Here is a 19,390-nt window from a genome sequence, read left to right on the forward strand (position 1 = left end):
CGCCTTCGCTTCCTTCCGGCAACCTCGGTCAACTACCGAGCTTGAAATCGCCCGCATATCAGACCCACACGAGCTCTCGACCTTCATCCTCGGTTCCCAGAGCTGGTCACCGCGCTCGACTATAAAAACGACCTTGCCGTAGTTTGCGCGAACTTCCCGAAAGCTGTCACCATGAGTGCCTTCTACACCGGGGCCATTCGATCCATTCGCCCTGCCGCTGCTTTCTCCAGGAACGCAAGGCCAGTGCTCAAGACCGCACTGAACTCGGCATCCCGACCTGCCGCGCCCGTCGCCTTCTTCCATTACACCCGGTACAACATGGCCGCACAGAAGATCAAGGTCAAGAACCCCGTCGTGGAGCTCGACGGTGACGAGATGACCCGCGTGATCTGGCAGGACATCAAGGACAAGTTCATCCACCCGTACCTGGACATCGACCTCAAGTACTACGACCTGGGCCTGCCCTACCGTGATGAGACGAACGACCAGGTCACGCTGGATGCCGCCGAAGCCATCAAGAAGTATTCGGTTGGAGTCAAGTGCGCCACTATCACACCCGATGAGCAGCGCGTGGAAGAGTTCAAATTGAAGCAGAGTGAGCCCACCCCATGCATGCACCTTCAAACTTTCTGCAACCCCGTTGTCTTACTTGCCTTCCCGCTGCACCGGCTGTGCCCCGCACCTGCGGTCTGTGCAGGCGCATCCCGTTCATTGTCTCTTCGTATTGCCGGCCGGGTGCATAAGAACCCAATCTCTACTTTTATTGCGACCACAGCTCTAATACTGACCGCCTTGCAGTGTGGCTTTCGCCCAACGGCACCATCCGAAACGCCCTCGGCGGCACCGTCTTCCGCGAGCCCATCGTGATTCCCAGCATCCCCCGTCTGGTTCCCAGCTGGAAGAAGCCCATCATCATCGGACGTCATGCGTTCGGCGACCAGTACCGGGCCAAGGACCGGGTCGTCCCCGGCCCCGGCAAGCTCTCGATGGTGTTCACCCCCGAGGGCGGTAAGCCAGAGGAGATTGAGGTCTTCCAGTTCAAGGACGGCGGCGGCGTCGCACAGACGCAGTACAACACGGATGAGAGCATCCGCGGGTTCGCCCACGCCAGCTTCAAGCTGGCGCTCGACAAGAGCCTGCCGCTGTACATGAGCACCAAGAACACCATCCTCAAGAAGTACGACGGCCGCTTCAAGGACATCTTCCAGGAGATCTACACCGCCCAGTACCAAAAGGAGTTCGAGGCCAAGAACATCTGGTACGAGCACCGCCTGATCGACGACATGGTCGCTCAGATGGTCAAGAGCGCCGGTGGCTACATCATGGCGCTCAAGAGTAAGTGATTACCAACATCGCCGAGGGACAGCTGGCTAACGCGCTCGTGATAGACTACGACGGTGATGTGCAATCCGACATTGTCGCTCAGGGTTTCGGTTCGCTGGGTCTCATGACCTCGGTGCTCATTACGCCTGACGGTAAGACGTTCGAGTCCGAGGCCGCCCACGGCACCGTGACCCGCCACTTCCGCGAGCACCAGAAGGGCCGCGAGACCTCGACCAACCCTATCGCTTCCATCTTCGCCTGGACCCGGGGACTGGTCCAGCGTGGCAAGCTCGATGACACTCCCGAGCTCGTGGCCTTTGCCGAGAGCCTGGAGAAGGCTTGTGTCGACACTGTTGACCAGGATAAGATCATGACCAAGGATTTGGCCCTGGTAAGCTTTCCCCTTCTGCCATGACTGGTAGTCATCGCAAAGAATCATTGCTAATGTTTCGTTCTTGTAGGCTATGGGCAAGACGGCCCGTGAGGACTACGTCACCACCACTGAGTACCTCAACGCCGTGGAGAAGAGAATGAAGAACCTCCTCAAGGAGAAGCTGTAAGGGGCATGCTGTTAGTTGCACTCAATGGGCATTCAGCAGATGGCTGCACAGCTGAGACCACGACAGCTAGTGGTGATACAGCCCGCCCTGGCTTCCGTCGAAATGCTGGAGGTGGAGCCGGCTCAGGCTCCCCTGCATTGGATTGGGTAGGACCATGGAGTTTGCTTTTTGCTCAAATGTGGCATTTGCTTGCGTTTCCCTATATCCCCGACATTGGCTAGGCCTCTAGGCTGGAGGATTGTAAATAAAGGCCGCGCTGCATTCTCAAGTATATACACATAAATAGTGCTTGGAATATCACATCGACGGCATTTTTTGACTGTCAAAAACATCCATTGCTCTTGGTCATCAGTTGCCGTGGAAGGGGTGACGAGCCGGAGGAAGGTGGGGATTTTGCCCTTCGCATACGATTGATATCCGGAGGTGACCCACTAATTTGGTGACCGGGGCTGACGATTCCTCCTGCAGGTGCAATACACACCACCACACTGGTAGAGCAAGTGGCTGCTTGGTTTGATTGATTTACTACCTACCCTCTATTTTTGGAGGTGGGACAGTTGATTCAAATGCCAGGCTACCTCCTGGAAAGACGCCATAGGCTGACTTTTGGCGCTTAGCAGGTACACAAAGGGGAAAGGAATGCACGTAGTGTTACTACGTACGGCACGCCCGTCTCCTTCCCACATCGTAAGGGCGGTTGGTTACATCGCATTTGCGATATGCACCTCGATTTCTCGACCCCGGCATGGAATGGAGAGGAAGCCTTCCAGCTTGCGACTCTTATATTTACTCTCCTGTTTCCCCTGGAAAAACAATCGGCCGTGTGTGCTGCTAATCTGAATCAGATCGGTCGTTTGCCATGCAGCCCAGCGGCACCTTGGGGATGTATGTCAGATTATAGGCCCGCTTCACACCCCATCAAGATTGAGTGACCCAGCAATCTGGGAATTCATCATCGTTGTCATCATCATCTCCATAATCATCATCATCCTTCATCTTCTACCGTGATTGCCATAGTTCGTCGTGCTCTTCGAATGCTCCCTCTAGGCGGCAGGTCCCCCGAAACCTCCGCGCAATGATAGGAGGAAACTACAAGACCCTTACCATGCGGAAGGCGCCTCAACGTGCAAAAGACCCCAACAACAACAGCAAGCGGAAGACCAAAGCTCCCTCCATGGCCATGTCGCGTGTCCAGCAGCCAGCCTGGGCTCGGCCCTTCGATTGGAGCCTGCATCGCAATTACATTACTCAACTGTACATAATTGACGACCATCCTCTCAAGGAGGTTGAGGAGATTATGAGGAGGGAGTTTCAGTTCCATGCGACGTGAGCTCATCCCCCCAAAACAACTTTACATTTATTGTCTTGGGTATAAACCACCCAACACCTCGGATCATGCATGCTGACGTTGCGCAGTCATAAGATGTACAAGGTGAGAGAACAAGCATTTAGTTGCCACTTCTTTACTGTGCAACACTCAGGGGACATCGCATGTCTTCAAATGTCTCTTATGCTGCTCATGTGCGTCCTCATTCATTGCTTACACAACTTTCGTAGGACCACTTCAGGAAATGGGGCTTGCGGAAGAATCTCAGCTCCCAATTCGTCGAGGACCTCCTGATCCGCACTCGCCAACAGCACTCGCCGCCCGTCCCCGCGCGGAGCCCGAATGGGTCTGTTGTAGTACGCAACTTGGGCCGGCGTGTGAACAGATATATGCGGTCCGGACCTGCCTTGTGTCCCGATGTCGAATTAGTATATCTCCTAGACGGCATGAATCGCTCTTGGTATTTCGGATCACCAGGCCATTTGAGGCCTGCCGAACAGTCCAGTATGTAGTGCCTTGGGTTATTCCCCTTTATCGTTGTCCATGTCCATCTGCCTTCTTCACTTCCTCTGCCTTCAACTCTTTTTCTCTCTCCTTCGGCAGGCAAATGCCGGTTATCTTGGTGGACCTTGGTGGGAGCTGACTCTCGTTCTCTTTAGTGTCTATGATAAAGGACTACGTCTCGGCTATGGACACCATGTCCAGTAAGAAACCAGAATCGGGCCCTTTGGGGCCAGCTTACAGCGCGGCCGCCGGAAAGACCTACTACTGGATCACACTCATTGGGATAGCCCGGAACTTCCTGCACCATAAGCGCTTCGAGCTGGGCTTCGCGCTTCTCAATCACTGTTTCGAGATGTTTAGGGAGATGCTCGAACCCAACCCCTGGCTCATCCTCGCCGCTTTCTACGGCGCATTTGATCTCGCCAGGCATGACCATCGATTGGCCTTCATTTTCATGCAATACATTGTCGATCTCACCAACGACGAGCATGCCACCCCCCACGCGTTCCACAGACTATTCGATATCTTGCGAAAGTCTGGTCCCGGTGGGATACAGCAGAGCTTCGAGAGGGTCATCATGGAATGTTACATGGACTTGATGGAAAGCAGCTTTGCTGAGAAAAGGTTGGTGCTTGAAATCATGCGCAGTTTCTCCCGCGGGTTTATGAAGGCATCTCCGGGCCGCATGGAGACAAGTTTCGAGGCGCCGCACGCCACGGTCCAGAAGGCATTTGAAAGCCTCAAGGGCGAACCAGACTCACTTGTGGTCAAGCCGATGGCTGTGCCAGGTGTACCCAGAAGCCACTTGAAAGCCCTTGTCAGCTTCCCGAAAGATCCCATGGACGACTTTCTTCAAGGGTGGGCCAGCACTCGTCCGCAATCGCCTAGCCCAAGCCCTTCCGCCTCATCATCATCATCATCATCATCATCATCATCATCGACCGAATCGACGACAACAACAACCGACGCAGGCAGCGAAGAACGGCGTAGCAGTAGGGCAGAGAGCCCCCAGGTGTTTGACCCGATGCTGACTCAGATCATCATGAATAAGGTCATTGATGAAACGTCGGTGGAGCTGCATCATGGCAACCTCAGCGTCACGGCTCGGATGATAGACCTGAAAAGGTGCTTCAACCCGTCCGCGGAATACAGCGATGTCGAGGAGCTCCGGGACGCATACGAGAAGCTGGTGGTCTTCTACGCAGAGGATCCTAACATCTACGTTCAATAGGTGACATGGTTTCTCACAGTCAAACGTTTGGACGTCAATATGGATACGATCAGGCCACTATAATGTGTTATTAAACGCACGCCAGCCAATGGGAAGGAAGACATTCTTGTACATTCTCGCGTGGGCTTTGGCCGTTACGGAGAGACTTACGGGGAGTTCTGCTTTGGTTTCACTCGTGTTTCCTTCTGGCTGGGGGAAGAGTCACCTACAAGCTGGGCGCAATGGAAGAGAGCGTCACACCATGTGAAGTCTGGCAGCTGCTTCATTTTCGATTTCACGATTTTCACACAGAACACTGGGCTTGCACAACAGGGCGTTTTAGGGGAGGAACACCAAAGGACGAACCCAAGAGTCATAGAAGGCCAAGTCTGCGGGACTAATGGGCCACGGGCCATTCTCTTGCATTCAGTATCATGTGTTTCATGAGCTGCGGATGCACAAAACGTCAAGATTAACCATCGCTTCCCACCCACCGCCCCTTGGCAATATCAACAAGCGACTTCGCCAGCATCACTTCTGCGCCCTTTCTGGTTCCTGGTCCAAACCGCACGGGGTTCTCTAGCAGAACCAATTCCGCTGAATGCGGAAGTTGGGGCAGTTGATCGTCCTGGGTTCGAACTTGCACACAGCGTTGAACTCGCCGGCGCGCTCGGAAACCGGGTCCTCGATGCCGCAGTTGAAGAGACGGAAGGGCCCGTTGCTGCCGTCGACATAGAAGTCCTGGCCGTAGGGGGAGCCAGTGCCGTCCACGATCTTGGTGAAGTGCGAGCACGGGTCCGGGGTGCCGTTGCTCCTGCGTCGAATGCTTTATCAGCTATCGGGCTTTGGGGATAGGAAGGGGGCTGTAGCAGGGGGTCTGTGGGGTTTGAGACGCATCTTCTTCTACTTTCCTAGGTAAAGGAGACAGGGGGCTACAGTAGCTGCCGTGCTCATGGGAGTGAAGGGAGAGAGAAACTTTCCAGGCGACCTGGCTGGTTGAGTTGTCGACGGTCCGGATACCTTGATACACGGTGGCAGAAGCCGTGAAAGCGATGGCAACGGGGAGATTCACGGCGGAAGTGACGGAGAACGGCATGTTTTATTTATCGAAAGGTCAATGGCCGGGGTTGGTTACTGGGGATGTGTGGGATAGATAGGCGCTTCGGGAAAATCTATATATCTGCTGGATCAGACAAGAGAGAAGTCGCGAATGGGAAGTCTGTATTGTGTCCAAGAATCGCGACCTGAAGGCTGGTAAGGATAGATCTGGCTCCCTCTTATAGTCGCAATATATGCTGGTTTCTCGCAAACACATCATCGAGCCTGAATGCAGAGTCTGTTCATTGAGCCTGAGGTTATTGGCTTATATACTAAACGTAGCAAACATCACAGGTAATGATTTCTCCTATTGGCTCACCAGTCTCCAGGTCGAACATATTCAAGGCAATATCGGCCAGAGGAGTGTCAGTCCTCTGCCTACTGGCCGCCGCCATCATCGAGACTCTCTGCATATCCGCTAATTAACATTTGGTTAGAAAACATAGAGCAATGCCTATCAACAGAGAGGCGCCATCATCTGCCAGCCTGATTCATGCATGCATCCGTTCATTACTAGGCGGGCTCGCCATCTTCAGTGAGAAGTATCAAGGTTCCATGAGTGACTTGGTACTGTTCGGTAGTCCATCTTATAGATATTTGATCCATAGCTGGCTGAAAGGTTTGGTACCCAAAAGGTCTAAGTTACTGCTTGCACGAACTCAATACAATCGTTCGATAACTCCAATCCCAGTGCCGTTCAAGGGTAAGGTAGATGTGTGAAGAAAAACTATAAGTCATCCTTGAACACTATACAACTTTCCTGGTCAAGTCCGATCGAGTGTTCATCGAATTTAGTCACTAGCTCCATATCGTCCCCAATCACGTCCGCATTCACCTCAATACACTCCATCTCCAGCGGCTCCTCATCCTCTTCGTCTTCACTTTCGCCCGTGAGGAACGCCGTCTTGTGAGAGAAGAGCTCCGTCGTGGCATTGCCATTGCGCTTCACCCGTATCACATGGACTTGGTACGCATATACGACACCAGGGGCTGTCTTGTAGCCATCTACCCTGCTCTTCTCGCGGCTCGCCGTACCGTTAGCTCCCGCCTCTAAGGGTAAGGGCTCCGCTGGAGCCGGCCCGGATATCTCTGCCGAAGCTGATACGGTTGAGGTAGTCTCGCAAATCACTTCGAATGACTCTTTCGCTACCCGTAACCCGGAAATGATGTAGAAAGGACGGTTGCCGAGCATGCTCTGCTTCATGTGCTTTTTCACGGGGTCCAACTCCACAACCTTTAGGAGGGCATCCGCGGACAAGCTTTTTTCAAACGCTCGTATCTCCAGGTCCACCTCGCCCAATGACTCGATCTTGTTGTCGGACAGGTTGGCGCTCCCAGACGCCGACGCTAGGTCGACGACCTTCGCGAAGAAACCCCCACCCACCAATCGCTTGGAGCCGCTGCCGTGGCGATGGTTGGTCTCGGTGATGTTGGTGACTTTGGGCAACACGATATCGGGGTATTGGTCGATATTCAGAACGGTGAGGATACGAGTTGGCCTGCTGGGGTGTGAGATTACTGTCCCAAGTGACAATTCCCCTTCAGGCAGGAAACTGAAGTGGGGTGGCAGGAACCAGGTTCTGCGCGCCATGATGTGCACTCTATTGGACGGCTAGGATATTGCACTGAAGAAATGTGAGGCATAGATCGAGGTAGTTGGCTAGGTAAGTATACGGAATTCGGGGGAGAAGATCGATGTAAAAGAGAACGCAAGTTGGGTGTCGATCAGGTGCCTAAGGCGAACACCATGTACTTCCGATGGTGCAGCATAGCCCAATCAACGCCATCGTGAAGCCAGGCCAATCAGCGTGGGGGCTGAATATGCTTTTCAGCTGACCGGCAGCAAAGGTGCATATCGATGTTGTCATCCACAGTACAGTTCAAACGCACCGAGATGTTAATATCAATATGCAAAATAGGTTGTTGGCTACTGTCGATGTCTCTGAAAGAGCGCCAGCCGTCCAGCCTGCCTCCACCTACCTTTCAGAATGCCGCCGGGTTCCCTATCTTGTTTCCCAAAGTTCTATCAGCTATCGAAAACGGTCGAAGTTCTCCATGCATCCCAGAATTGCACGATATCTTGCATCATGGCTTCCGCAATCCCTCCAGAATGAAATTGGATCCACCCATAATTGACGGCCGGTGCGCCTTGCTTTCATATGTTTGAACAAATCCTCCATGCCTCTTGATTCTCGCACACGCTGTATTTTAATTTTGTCCCTTTCGGTAGTTTGGAAACTGCAGAGTGCAGGAAGAGCATCGACATACGAGAGGATCGTAGCGCTAATGCCCGCCGCGACTGCCGTGGCGACCGACGAACCGGGTTGAACAACATTTGGATGCTTTGCGTGTAATTCAGAGAGAAATTCCTTAGGTAAACCATCTCCATATGTACCCAAGGCTACTGGGCCGTCTTCATGATAGATGGAGCTACTCTTGAGGAAGTAGCCGTAGGGATCGGTGGCATGTATGGACATGACAGAATCGAGCCGTGCAGGAAAACACTCAACCTCGGATGCTGAGTTCCCGGCACTGGCCAATATGATTATAGACTTCCCCCGTGACTTCATCGCGTCCTCGATGGCATTTTCGATCTCTATGTCTGCCCTGGGGAATCCAAAGGACATTGAGATGATATCAGCCATTTGCTTGCCGCCAGCAGCCCACTTGATAGCCTGTTTGTACATTGTGATTAGTAAAAGACATCGAAACGACAATGTTGCAAGATATTTTATTTGTTTTCTCAAACCTTTGCAATTGTATCTTGTCTCATTATTAGTTCCTTTGAATTCGCTGCAATTCGAGCCACCAGGAATGTGGCAAAAGGGGCACACTTCATTGCGAGCCCGGTCATAAACGTCCCATGGCCACAGTCGTCAACCATGCCTGAATCGTCCACAAAATTCATGTATTTGATACGACTGACGGCATCTTCGCCAAATTCCGAGTTTAACAATACTGGACTTAATCCGGTGTCAAGGATAGCGATAACAGGCCTCCGGCTGCTTTTTATCGCAACCGTCTTTCCGATGTTGCAGAGGTTATCAAGCCACTGCATGGATTGCGTGCTGCGGCTCGAATGGAACTCCGTCAATGGTTGTGTTGGCTGGTCCTGGTGATGTTCATTTGATGTAAGCCTTCTGATATAAAGTGTCGTTCTGTCCGGGTTTCCGAACCCCTGATTGACGAGCCAGGCCAGCGGGCGGACGACTTTATTGAACAATAGATGTTTCCGCCCAAGAATCCCATCCTGTTTAACTTTATGTGTCGTTGATGAAAGTGCCTCCACGCCAGCATGTCGATCATTTTTCTCATACAGAGTCTGTGGCTTCATGTTCATGCAAAAGCCTACGACTTCGTCGAAAGCAGACTTGTGCTCGAAACCCTTCCATACATTTCCTTTCAATTTTCTGACAAGAGCTAGTGCTATCCTGTGGTCGCGGTTTACTTGCGACAAATAGGATATGCACGGCAGCGTGGGGAAGGTCTCACCAAGTCCTATCTCAAGAAGCAATATACCCAGATCGAAAATGCGGGGATAGCAGTGAGTCATCCTTTCATTTTGTATGAAATCCTGCATTTCATCACTATCGTTTTCCCCAAATGGAAATGATAGGTATGCCCGTAGAGGCATACTCGCTGGCGGTGAGCATCCATCATTATCCAGTGGCATGAAATGAATGTTGCCACTTGTCCACTTCAGACGCATGAGTTTCGAATCGTAAAAAGTCATATAAGCGCGTGCAATGTTATATGCTAAAACAAGCTTGTCTCTAATCTGGAGCTCGTAGGACTCGAGCACGCTGGAGAGCGTCTCTCCACAACCAGGTCTTGGGGCAAACTCGAGGCAGGAGTGTCGTCTCAGATCCAAGAATTTCTGAACTGGAGTAAGGGCAATAGGGATTCGAACGTTTGACCGAAGGTCCAAGATTGGACAGAACCTGTGGTTGGATATGGGTTCAGACTTGATGTTGGTGTCTTCATCTGGTCGTCTTATTCATGTTATTATTAGTATTAGTCAATAATCGATGGGCCTAAATGGAAATGGATGGATACACACATCTCTAACAGGAAGTCCTGCCAGTAAGTCATGTCCATTGTTGATACAAGAAAGTTGAAGTTTGGAAGACTTGATGCTTCCCTTCCTAGACATATTCTGGTCGGATGCCACTCTGATACGCCGCTACGGCCGTCTATCCTATCAACATGCAGGGTTGGATCGCATCTGATGTGTTGCTCAAGTGCTGCGAAGGCCTCGTTGCTAAGACTGTCTAATTTCTCTGTTGAGACGCAGTTCTGAATGTTCAAAGGAAGGCTACTTTCGTCGACAAAAAGATGTTTATGAAGCTGGTTGCAATTATTCTCCAGGGCGCGCTTGAGGCCGGTTTTCCCCGGCTGGCCAAAGAAAGCTTCCAAGGGATCGGTTCTTAGCAATGAGGTTCCAGATATGCTGTTAGCCAAGAATAAAGCATCGCAGTCACTGGGGCGGTGTGCCGCATGGGTATCTTGTGACGACTAGCAATTCAATGTCAGGGAAGTCTTTATACGTAGTTTTTAGAGTTTTATCAGGTCTTTCTCTTTTGATTTACTTACACAATAGATGCCAGCCAAGATTTCTAAAACCTTACTGCACGATTTCTCGACTTCGGGATCAATCTGATCTGCTGGAAAGGAACTAAGACCTTCGTTGATCAAGTGCAGTCGTGTAGCAATACTGCCAGCGTCCTTTCGGAACTCCCCTGACAAACGTGATTTGAAATGGACGCATAGCTCGAGGGTGGTTCTGGATACTGGTAGCGCCCACCTCTTAAGTACAGGTGTAGCCAAGTCAAGTGGATGCGACATTCTGCGATTTCCGAATTCACGAGCAGCGTGACATACCGGTGTGCACCATTAGATGGAACAGGAGGTCGTTGGAGATGAGATTTTGCAAGTCAGCTGTGGCTGACCCCGCATCTGCCTCCAATCACAGTGCAGTCCAGAGTCGGAGGTGACCTCGCAAGGCTTGTTCGTCTTGAAAGGTCTTTGAAGACTTTCCTTCCATTCATCCAAGCAGCACATAGCGACTGGGCTGTGCTTCCCGCCTCTTCGAGACAAAGTCACATCCGGCTCGGTATAACCTAAACTCTTCCAGACATCATACTCTTGGCTATCACCTGCAACCAGAGCTCTCACCAACATGGAGCCGGCTAAAGATCTTGGGACCGAGTACCTGTTGTCGTCTCCAGTCTCTGATCTGAGTAAGGTCTGTCTTGCCAGATTTCACGAGATTGTACGCATATGCAGCTCGGATGATGATACAGAGCTTCTCCAATGCCGAATAGCAGACTTCAAGCTGTGGGCCGATGGCGTCGGCGCTCTAGCAAAACCTGGTCTCTCCCTAGACAAAAGATTCGAACATCGTCAACATGATTTGGCGCTTATAAAAAACATATTGATCATGCTTGCACAGTTTCTTGACGACGTCATTTCGGAGGTAGTCATTGATGGTTCGCATAAGACGCTTGACAATGTCGATTCGTCCATCAAGAATTTAGCAATGATTGGAATGGCGATCCGAAGTACAGGCAAAGCGTCACGCCGGCGAAGAGCTGATGAATCCTTCAACCCCATCGACTATCAGGAACTGCGGCAACACCTTGAATTCATCATCCTACTTCGTCCAAGCGAGTATCAGCCTCGAACTGAGGACCTTGATGCTTCGAACTCAGTGTCTCTCGAACCACACCCGGAAAAGGGGGTTGCGTCGATATTGGATACGTTTGCGACATCCAGTATAACCGGCCTAGCGAGCTCCAAATTGAACGAGATTCAAGTCAGACTGATTGAAGCCAACTTAAGGAGAAGACATCGCTTTTTGCTGGCCCAGAGGAGATCACAGCATGCCAAGGAGCGCCAAACAACAGAAGCAAACAAAGACTCGGGTGATAGAGAGCAATTAGCAAGCATCAGAGTGGAAATCGATGAATCACATATGCGAACCGAAGCCCCAACGCCTATGTCTAGGCCGAAACAGAAAAGGAGAGCCCCCATGGACACTGGTCTCTCAATTCCTTCAACTGCTACAAGCTCCATCCGGTTTCCTCCGTCAGAGAAACATATTCCTAAGACGGCAATTTCCCAGATCACGTCCATCCATGCCGCAGGCGAGTTCCCCAAGCCCCCAAGAGTGGTCCCAGGTCGGCTGGTTACCAAATGTCCTTGTTGTTGCCAATCCTTGCCTATTGATGTAACAACTAATCCTTCTGCATGGAGGTAAGCCTGAACGCCTTCTACATCGACCACATGTGTCAAAATATAGCTTTTCCGAACTATAGCTCACGCATTTTAGAGAACATCTTGCTGAGGACCTATGTCCATACACTTGTATCGCAGAGCACTGCCCTGCACCACACCTTACTTTCACGAGTCGAAAGGAGTGGGAGATCCATTTTGAGGAGGATCATCCATTCCAATGGCATTGCCTCATGTGCGATGAAGATGTGATTTTCCAAACGAGAGACAATATGGAGAAGCATGTTGATGCCACCCATCAAGACGCCTTGGTAACCCATTCGCTAGCCGATATTGTATCCTGGTCCGCTGTGCAGACTATCGGCATCCAAAATTGTCCGTTGTGTTCGTCTAGTGGACCAGAGGATTCTCCGGAGCTGGTTGATCATGTTATTCGTCACGCGTACGAGTTTTCCCTCCGCGCTCTTCCCTGGCCGTATGTCGACCCAGAAGACCTGAAAAAGCCAGTTGCGACATACAACATTCCGAAGAATAGCGAATATGCCAACAGACTTCTAACATGGGTCTATTCGACGTCATCCAACAGCAGGAAGGGCTTACAGCTGTCGCCTGTTGATGACCACCACAACATGTTCTCACCAATGACCAGCTCGATAGCAGATCCAGATTCCAATTACTTCGCTGAAAATGAGTACTTCCAGATAGAATCTCAAGAAAACTCTTCGCGCGCTCAGGAAACCGCACGATCAAGAAGTAGAACCAGAACACTCCAGACCGACGACGATTTCGTGAAGATCAGGAATTGGCTCTCACCTCCCGATCCGTCAACAAACTTCAACAATGCTCGTAATAAACACCATAAAGGTACGGGCCAATGGTTTCTTGATAGTGCTGCGTATCACGAATGGAAAACGGGCCGAAACTCATTCTTGTTGCTTCATGGTTCCCCGGGATGTGGCAAGACGATCCTGAGCTCTACTATCATTACCGATTTACGGCAAGGCACGGCTAGCGAAAGCTTGCTCTACTTTTATTTTGATCGACTAGATCATGAGAAACAATCTTTTGAGGGGGCCATCTGTTCATTCCTTGTCCAGCTATACTATAAACAAAAGGATACCAGGACAGAAGCCGATGCGATTTACCAACTATGTGGAAGTGGTAAACGCCGACCAAATCTTCCAGCGTTATGCAATCTCTTCCAATGTATGGTCCAAAAGCATGATGAAATCTGGCTGGTTCTAGAGGCACTCGATGAATGCCGCCGGGATGACAGCTTTGCAAGAGGACTATACCTATTGATTCAAGAGCTTCAAGTATATGGTAATATTCATATACTGGTGACAAGCCGTCGTCAATATGATATTGAAGCACTTATCAAAGTACGGGCTCATGAGGACAAGATCATTTCCATTCACAACAGCTCAGTAAACACGGATATTGATGCATATATAAGAGCAAAAACCAAACAAATGGAGCGGTGGGAAAACTCTCCAGAGATTCAAAGGGAAATTGAAAGTACCTTAGTACAATTTGAGAACCGGATGTAAGTTGATACTGAGCTCTCACGTAATAAGATGCTAATGATGACAGGTTCATTTGGGTCTCTTACCAGCTCGACATCCTAGGGCGTTGCATTGATCAGTCGTCTGTAAGGAGACGACTGATCAATCTTCCTCCAACTTTAGTAGACTTGTATTCTGAGATCTTCCATAAGATACCGACGGAGCATAAACACGCTGTGATACGCCTTTTACAGTTCTCAATGTACTCGGAGCGCCCACTCACAGTCTCTGAGGGCGTCGACGCAATTGCGGTTGATACCGGTAATCAGCCCAGATTTGATCCTGAAAATCGCATGTCTTTTCCAGGAGAGATAATCAGATGCTGCTCCGGTCTTATCATCCTCAACCAAAGAGAAACCGAGAAAATGAACGATAGCAGAGACGGCATACAGACCATAACGGAAATCCAGCTTGCACACTCTACGGTCCTGGATTACCTCATGTCAGACAGCTGGGGCACAAATGAACTTCACAGCCTCCAAGAGAGTACTGCTGAGCTCATTATCGTTGATGTATGTCTCTCGTACTTACAAGAGCTGAACCATTCATACACTCTGGAGGAAGCAAGACAAAAGTATCCTTTGGCACAATACTCCGCAAGATATTGGGCGAAGCATGCTGCAATTCTCGAAAACGCGAATAAAGCTGTTTCGCCAGTCGTAGAAGAGTACTTCTCTTTTCAGCCTGCGTTTGAGTTTGGATACCAGCTTTACAGACCGGACAGACCTTGGGAAGAAACCCCTGATGAAATGATAGAGCCGGTTAGCCTTTTATATTATGCATCTGTCTGTGGGTTGCTTTAATCGGTAGTGGTGCTACTTGAAAAAAGTGTTTACCTTAATATATAAGGCGGGTATTATAACACCTCCTTTTAAGCTGCGTCGGTCGAAGGATATAAGGTTATTGTGATAATATTATTTGAGTATAGCGTCGATTTTAACGTGTAAGGTGAGTATTATAATACTTCTTTTTAAGCCGTGTCGGCCGAAAAAAATAAAGTTATTGTAAAATTATTATTTAAATATGGCGCTTATTTTAATATATAGGGTAGGTATTACGGCACCTCCTTTTAAGCTGCGTCGGCCGAAGAATATAAGGCTATTGTGAAGATATTACTTGAATATAGTGTCGATCCTAACGTGTAGGGTAAGTATTATAATATTTTCTTTTAAGCCGTGTCGGCTGAAGGAAATAAAGCTATCGTAAAGCTACTATTTAAGCATGGTGCTTACCCTAATACATAGGGCGGGTACTACGATACCTCCTTTTAAGCCGCGTTGGTTGAAAAATATAAAGTTATTATAAAAATATTATTTAAGCATAATATCGACTTTAACGTGTAGGGTGGGTACTATAGTACCTCCTTTTAAACCGCGTCGGCTGAAGGAAATAAAGCTATCGTAAAGCTATTATTTAAATATAGCGCCGACTTTGACGTGTAGGGTGAATATTATAATAACTCCTTTTAAGCCGCGTTAGCCGAAAGAAATAAAGCTATCGTGAAGCTATTACTTGAGCATGGCGCCGACCCTGACGTGTAGGGTAGGTTACGGCGATTTGTTACAAGCCGCGTCAGCCGAAGGACATAAATTCATTTCACACCTGGTACTCTGTTATGGAGTTGACAACAACGAACATGAGAGAGCTGCTATGTCAATAAGCGTAGTAAAGTTGGGCGACGTTACGACAGTTGCAAGTCTACTCGAAGCGACCGCCATCGACGTGAACGCAACCAATGATAAGGGGGGAACTGCGCTACAATGCGCATCCATGCACGATAATACGAGTTCAGTGTCGGGCTCAATGTTGCGCAGCGACACGGGTAGTGGCAGGAAATCATTGTGGACTGTTACCATGTGTGGCCAAGAAGACCTACTTCGCGTTGTCGTACACCGGCGGATATCAAAGTCCCTCCGGAGACGATACTCATACCTCAATTCATGTGTCGAAGTACAAGATTCACTAAGAAGACCTGCGTTAACCCCAGATACTGCGTTATATCTGAGTAACACAGTGCTATGATCAGCCTATTAGGCAGATGAGTGTTAACCAAGTAGGGAGCACAGGGTAGCTTCGGATACTTCCTCTTTTGCATGTAAATCCCGTCCCCCTTGGGTCGAACCCATACAGTTGGCTTGTCAGGAGTGTGGTATCCGAATGTGCAGACAAGCAAAATTTGTATTGAGATTTGTCTATACATTCCATCCAGCACCGTTATCAAATTTGTACCGATATCCATCGGGGGCGACTTAACCAAGAAATCCCAACCCCCAGGGCCAAACAAACCACGGACAATATACCATGCAACTCACTATTTTGTGCAGACGGCGACCTTGATGGCACCCAACAGGTCTCCTGCTTCCACCGGCCCGCCCGCAGCTGACAAGGCATTGGAGACGGCGCCGCACGCGTCCTTTGCCTCGCTGGTGCTGATGGAAACCTTGCAGAGTGTATTGGGGTTGCCGTTGTCGTAGTTGCGGCGCAGCGAGATGTAGCCGGGGACGGTTTAGTTGACGGCGGTCAGGAAGCCGCAGCCAGCCGTAGCCGGTGCAGTCGTCGATGGTGTCGTCGGTGTGCATGGGGCCCTTGATAAACTTGCCCACGAACTCGTGGATGTTGCCGTGGTTGTCGTCCGAGTTGTCCCCATCGATCTTGATGCAGTGCGCGGTATTGGACTTCTCCGTGCCCCCGTCGCAGCCGTTGCTGTCGCACGCCGCCAGCACCGAGTCCACCAGGTTGTTAAACTCTCCAGACTTGTAGCCTGAATTATCCCGCACTGTCTTCGTCATCTCCCCATCTGTCTGATACCTCGTTCATCTCTTCAGCTCCTCTCGGTACAGCAGCAGAGATTATTGGCTGCTCACAGCAGTCCGTTTTTGTCTACACTACCTAATCGTTGAGGACATGGCGTCTGATCACCGGCACTGCCTGATGACACTGGAGGCGAGCAGAGCAAAAAGACAGGCAAAAGGAAAACATACAACACCGAGGATTCCCAGGTCGTCACCGACCCTAGTACTAATTCGGCTCTCTGCTGCTTATATATGGGAGAGCGGACGGGATCCCTAGTATTCAGCAGGATATGGTCGTATGTGAAAGAACGGCGTGTCTCAGGGGCCTATATCGGTTTGCACAGTTACAATTCCGTGCCGAGTCGGACTTTACTACTCCACAAACCTGACACGCAAGCTATCCAGAGCCATCCGTAGTTAACCACCTGCGATGAAACGCCCTATGAACAGACGGAGCCCGGCTGAGCCGTATAAATGCCGGCAGCAGTGAGTTTCGATTCTGGGTCGTATATCCCTCCGCGGGATACCCCGATGTTCGGCTCCTGGTCTGCCTTCTCCATGCCTTTGATGTTCATATTTCCATTCATTCTATGGGAATTATGAAATGCGATCAACGTCATATATCACTTGACCACCCCTGGGCATCTATCTACATATTGATGGCAACGACTGCAGAGGGGGCAGGGGGGGTTACTTATTCTCAGCACATTTGGTAGACTGCACTGCAAGCTTAAGCTTAAGCGGACAAAGGTGGGTCCACACATCCTTTTTGCTGTATTTGATTTCGGAATTCATATTCCACAAGCAATATTGGCCTAAAAATATAGAAAAAATTCACAGGACCTCTCATCAGGAGAGGAAAAAGAGTCTGCCTCTCAGAGAGGCAAAAGAAATCGTGGAGAGGCTGGGAATCGAACCCAGAACCTTTTCCATTCGCTGACTAAGCAAGTGATCAGTCATCAATGCTAAGGAAACGTCATACCACTAGACCACATCCCCGATTCGATATCTACTGGACTCCTTATCGTCATCTATACCACGAACAAGCCCAGGCTATCATCTACATGCTGCAATCCGAGTATCTTCAATGCGCAATGAATGTTACCCGACTCGTAGAATATGACTGGTTCGAACAAACTCTCTCTACAACGTCCGGTGCATCTAAGTATAGACCAATCTATTTAACTAGTTTGACATCACATTATCATTTGCTATCACTGGCCGGGCCCCCTCCCCATCCTGTGAGATTCACGACCTCTGGCGCGCGGCCGCTTCGCACGATGCCCCAGACCACGTCCTCGTCGCCCTCGTTCACCTCCTGGTGCTCGGCCCACGCCGGGATCAGGCAGAAGTCCCCCGGCTGCAGATCGACGCGCTTGTGGCCCCCCTCGCTGACGACGGTGCCACGGCCCGAGAGCGCGACGACAATAGTGTCTTGGGCGCCGTGGTGGTGCACCGCGGACGAGGAATGGGGCTTGGCTATCATCTGTGCGGGAGTATTATTAGCATCGGAGTGGATGGTAAAGAAGAATGGTTAGGGGGAAGGTCTTGAACTCACACGAGAAGCGCAGATGCCGTCACAGAGATCCGTGATGGCATTCTGGCGAAGCATACCGTCCGTCTGGCCACCGGACGTCTGGAGGTCGGCGGCCTGGGCAAGGCGGACGGGCTGCGACGGCTGCGGCTGCGTCGGCGGGGCCATGGTGACCGCTCTCTTTTTGCGACCTGAATTAGGTAATAGGCAGCTTTGGGGTTAATGCAGAGTAAGTGCGGTGAAGCCGTTTTTGATGCGACTTGTTAGTGCTGTAAGGCCGCCGAGGAGGGTTCATGCGCTTGTGTAAGTGCGTTGTGTGCTGTAATGGCTTTTCACGTTTGTCGACGTAATGGGCACGCACATATCCGGCAGCCGGGTGGCAGAGCAGGGCTGGCTTGTCTCTCCGCTCCAGCCAAGCGGATGGGATCCCGCGGTTTGTCTCTACTACTGCATGCAGAGGAAAAGCGACTCCGCACCTGAGGAGTGCTGTTCACGGACTGTCACAGAAGGCTGCATATTTCACTCTCTTTGAAGGATACCAATGGCACAATGATATGTATCCGACTATCGAAATTTATGAGAACGGCACGCCCCGGCATATCAGCCAGCCCGAAATTGGTTGGCTTCAGGTTTTAGTACAAGCCGATGTGCCGGCCGAATGCGTGTCTCTGGCGCCATATCTCGAGCTACAATGGGTCGCATGATCAAGAAATGTCGCCCAGCCCGTTCGGCCATTAGGAGCCGTCGAGGGGGGACTACACAAGCTAGCTGCAGCTGCGGTGCAGTCCTCCTTGCTTGGCTAGCATCGCATAGTCAGACGATATCGTACTTTGCAGTAGCACACCTGCCGTGCAGGGCAGGCATGCCGTTATATATCTCTGACGGGAGATCAATGGTAGGTTGACAGCCAGAAGTTGGAGTCCGGCCAGGCGCTGCCAATGGAGATGCCGAGCCTCCCCCCTATACGCCTCGGATGCATCAATCTAGCGAACTCTATTTTATTGTTTGAAAGAAGTTGCCCTTCTCTCCATCTACATGCTTTGCTACAATATGCGAGTTGGTCAGTCGCATGTCTTTTGGGGTCTCACCTGCCGCTGGATGGATGCAGGGGCGGGCATGTCGGCCGGGGAGCCGGCAGCGAGAGGAAAACTCTCCCCAGATAAGAGGCAAGCCCCCGACGATCTAGGCTCTTTGACGCCAAGACAACTGTGAGATGTGAAAAGAGGTAAGATTCGTATTGCGT

At 50.6% G+C, this 19,390-nt stretch overlaps 9 protein-coding genes across 9 annotated transcripts; 3 read left to right on the forward strand and 6 right to left on the reverse strand.

The window, feature by feature from the left end:
• Positions 1-171: 171 nt before the first annotated feature.
• On the forward strand, positions 172-1,883 carry PG985_002378 (uncharacterized protein; the record flags this gene model as incomplete). Its single annotated transcript, XM_066822147.1, has 4 exons — positions 172-595; positions 799-1,335; positions 1,389-1,714; positions 1,785-1,883. 4 exons carry the CDS (start codon positions 172-174, stop codon positions 1,881-1,883), a joined length of 1,386 nt encoding a protein of 461 aa, XP_066689579.1.
• Positions 1,884-2,742: 859 nt separating this feature from the next.
• On the forward strand, positions 2,743-4,945 carry PG985_002379 (uncharacterized protein; the record flags this gene model as incomplete). Its single annotated transcript, XM_066822148.1, has 5 exons — positions 2,743-2,768; positions 2,931-3,209; positions 3,300-3,315; positions 3,441-3,714; positions 3,870-4,945. 5 exons carry the CDS (start codon positions 2,743-2,745, stop codon positions 4,943-4,945), a joined length of 1,671 nt encoding a protein of 556 aa, XP_066689580.1.
• Positions 4,946-5,503: 558 nt separating this feature from the next.
• Positions 5,504-6,020, reverse strand: PG985_002380 (uncharacterized protein; the record flags this gene model as incomplete). The annotated part of the gene is made up of 2 exons (XM_066822149.1): positions 5,504-5,738; positions 5,818-6,020. 2 exons carry the CDS (start codon positions 6,018-6,020, stop codon positions 5,504-5,506), a joined length of 438 nt encoding a protein of 145 aa, XP_066689581.1.
• A 729-nt stretch (positions 6,021-6,749) lies between these two features.
• Positions 6,750-7,613, reverse strand: PG985_002381 (uncharacterized protein; the record flags this gene model as incomplete). The annotated part of the gene is made up of 1 exon (XM_066822150.1): positions 6,750-7,613. The coding sequence occupies one exon, from the start codon at positions 7,611-7,613 to the stop codon at positions 6,750-6,752; it is 864 nt and encodes a 287-aa protein (XP_066689582.1).
• A 439-nt stretch (positions 7,614-8,052) lies between these two features.
• PG985_002382 (thermostable alkaline protease precursor) lies at positions 8,053-8,709 on the reverse strand (the record flags this gene model as incomplete). The annotated part of the gene is made up of 1 exon (XM_066822151.1): positions 8,053-8,709. One exon carries the CDS (start codon positions 8,707-8,709, stop codon positions 8,053-8,055), a length of 657 nt encoding a protein of 218 aa, XP_066689583.1.
• A 56-nt stretch (positions 8,710-8,765) lies between these two features.
• Positions 8,766-10,867, reverse strand: PG985_002383 (uncharacterized protein; the record flags this gene model as incomplete). Its single annotated transcript, XM_066822152.1, has 3 exons — positions 8,766-9,899; positions 10,079-10,537; positions 10,616-10,867. The coding sequence occupies 3 exons, from the start codon at positions 10,865-10,867 to the stop codon at positions 8,766-8,768; spliced, it is 1,845 nt and encodes a 614-aa protein (XP_066689584.1).
• Positions 10,868-11,201: 334 nt separating this feature from the next.
• Positions 11,202-14,624, forward strand: PG985_002384 (uncharacterized protein; the record flags this gene model as incomplete). The annotated part of the gene is made up of 4 exons (XM_066822153.1): positions 11,202-12,277; positions 12,354-13,120; positions 13,380-13,462; positions 14,016-14,624. The coding sequence occupies 4 exons, from the start codon at positions 11,202-11,204 to the stop codon at positions 14,622-14,624; spliced, it is 2,535 nt and encodes an 844-aa protein (XP_066689585.1).
• Positions 14,625-16,132: 1,508 nt separating this feature from the next.
• PG985_002385 (uncharacterized protein) lies at positions 16,133-16,610 on the reverse strand (the record flags this gene model as incomplete). The annotated part of the gene is made up of 2 exons (XM_066822154.1): positions 16,133-16,200; positions 16,325-16,610. The coding sequence occupies 2 exons, from the start codon at positions 16,608-16,610 to the stop codon at positions 16,133-16,135; spliced, it is 354 nt and encodes a 117-aa protein (XP_066689586.1).
• Positions 16,611-17,817: 1,207 nt separating this feature from the next.
• PG985_002386 (RmlC-like cupin) lies at positions 17,818-18,315 on the reverse strand (the record flags this gene model as incomplete). Its single annotated transcript, XM_066822155.1, has 2 exons — positions 17,818-18,099; positions 18,172-18,315. 2 exons carry the CDS (start codon positions 18,313-18,315, stop codon positions 17,818-17,820), a joined length of 426 nt encoding a protein of 141 aa, XP_066689587.1.
• Between the last annotated feature and the right edge of the window lie 1,075 nt (positions 18,316-19,390).

This window comes from Apiospora marii, assembly GCF_038362585.1.
Source record: "Apiospora marii strain CBS 49790 chromosome Unknown utg000002l_segment0_segment0, whole genome shotgun sequence".
Taxonomy (NCBI): domain Eukaryota; kingdom Fungi; phylum Ascomycota; class Sordariomycetes; order Amphisphaeriales; family Apiosporaceae; genus Apiospora; species Apiospora marii.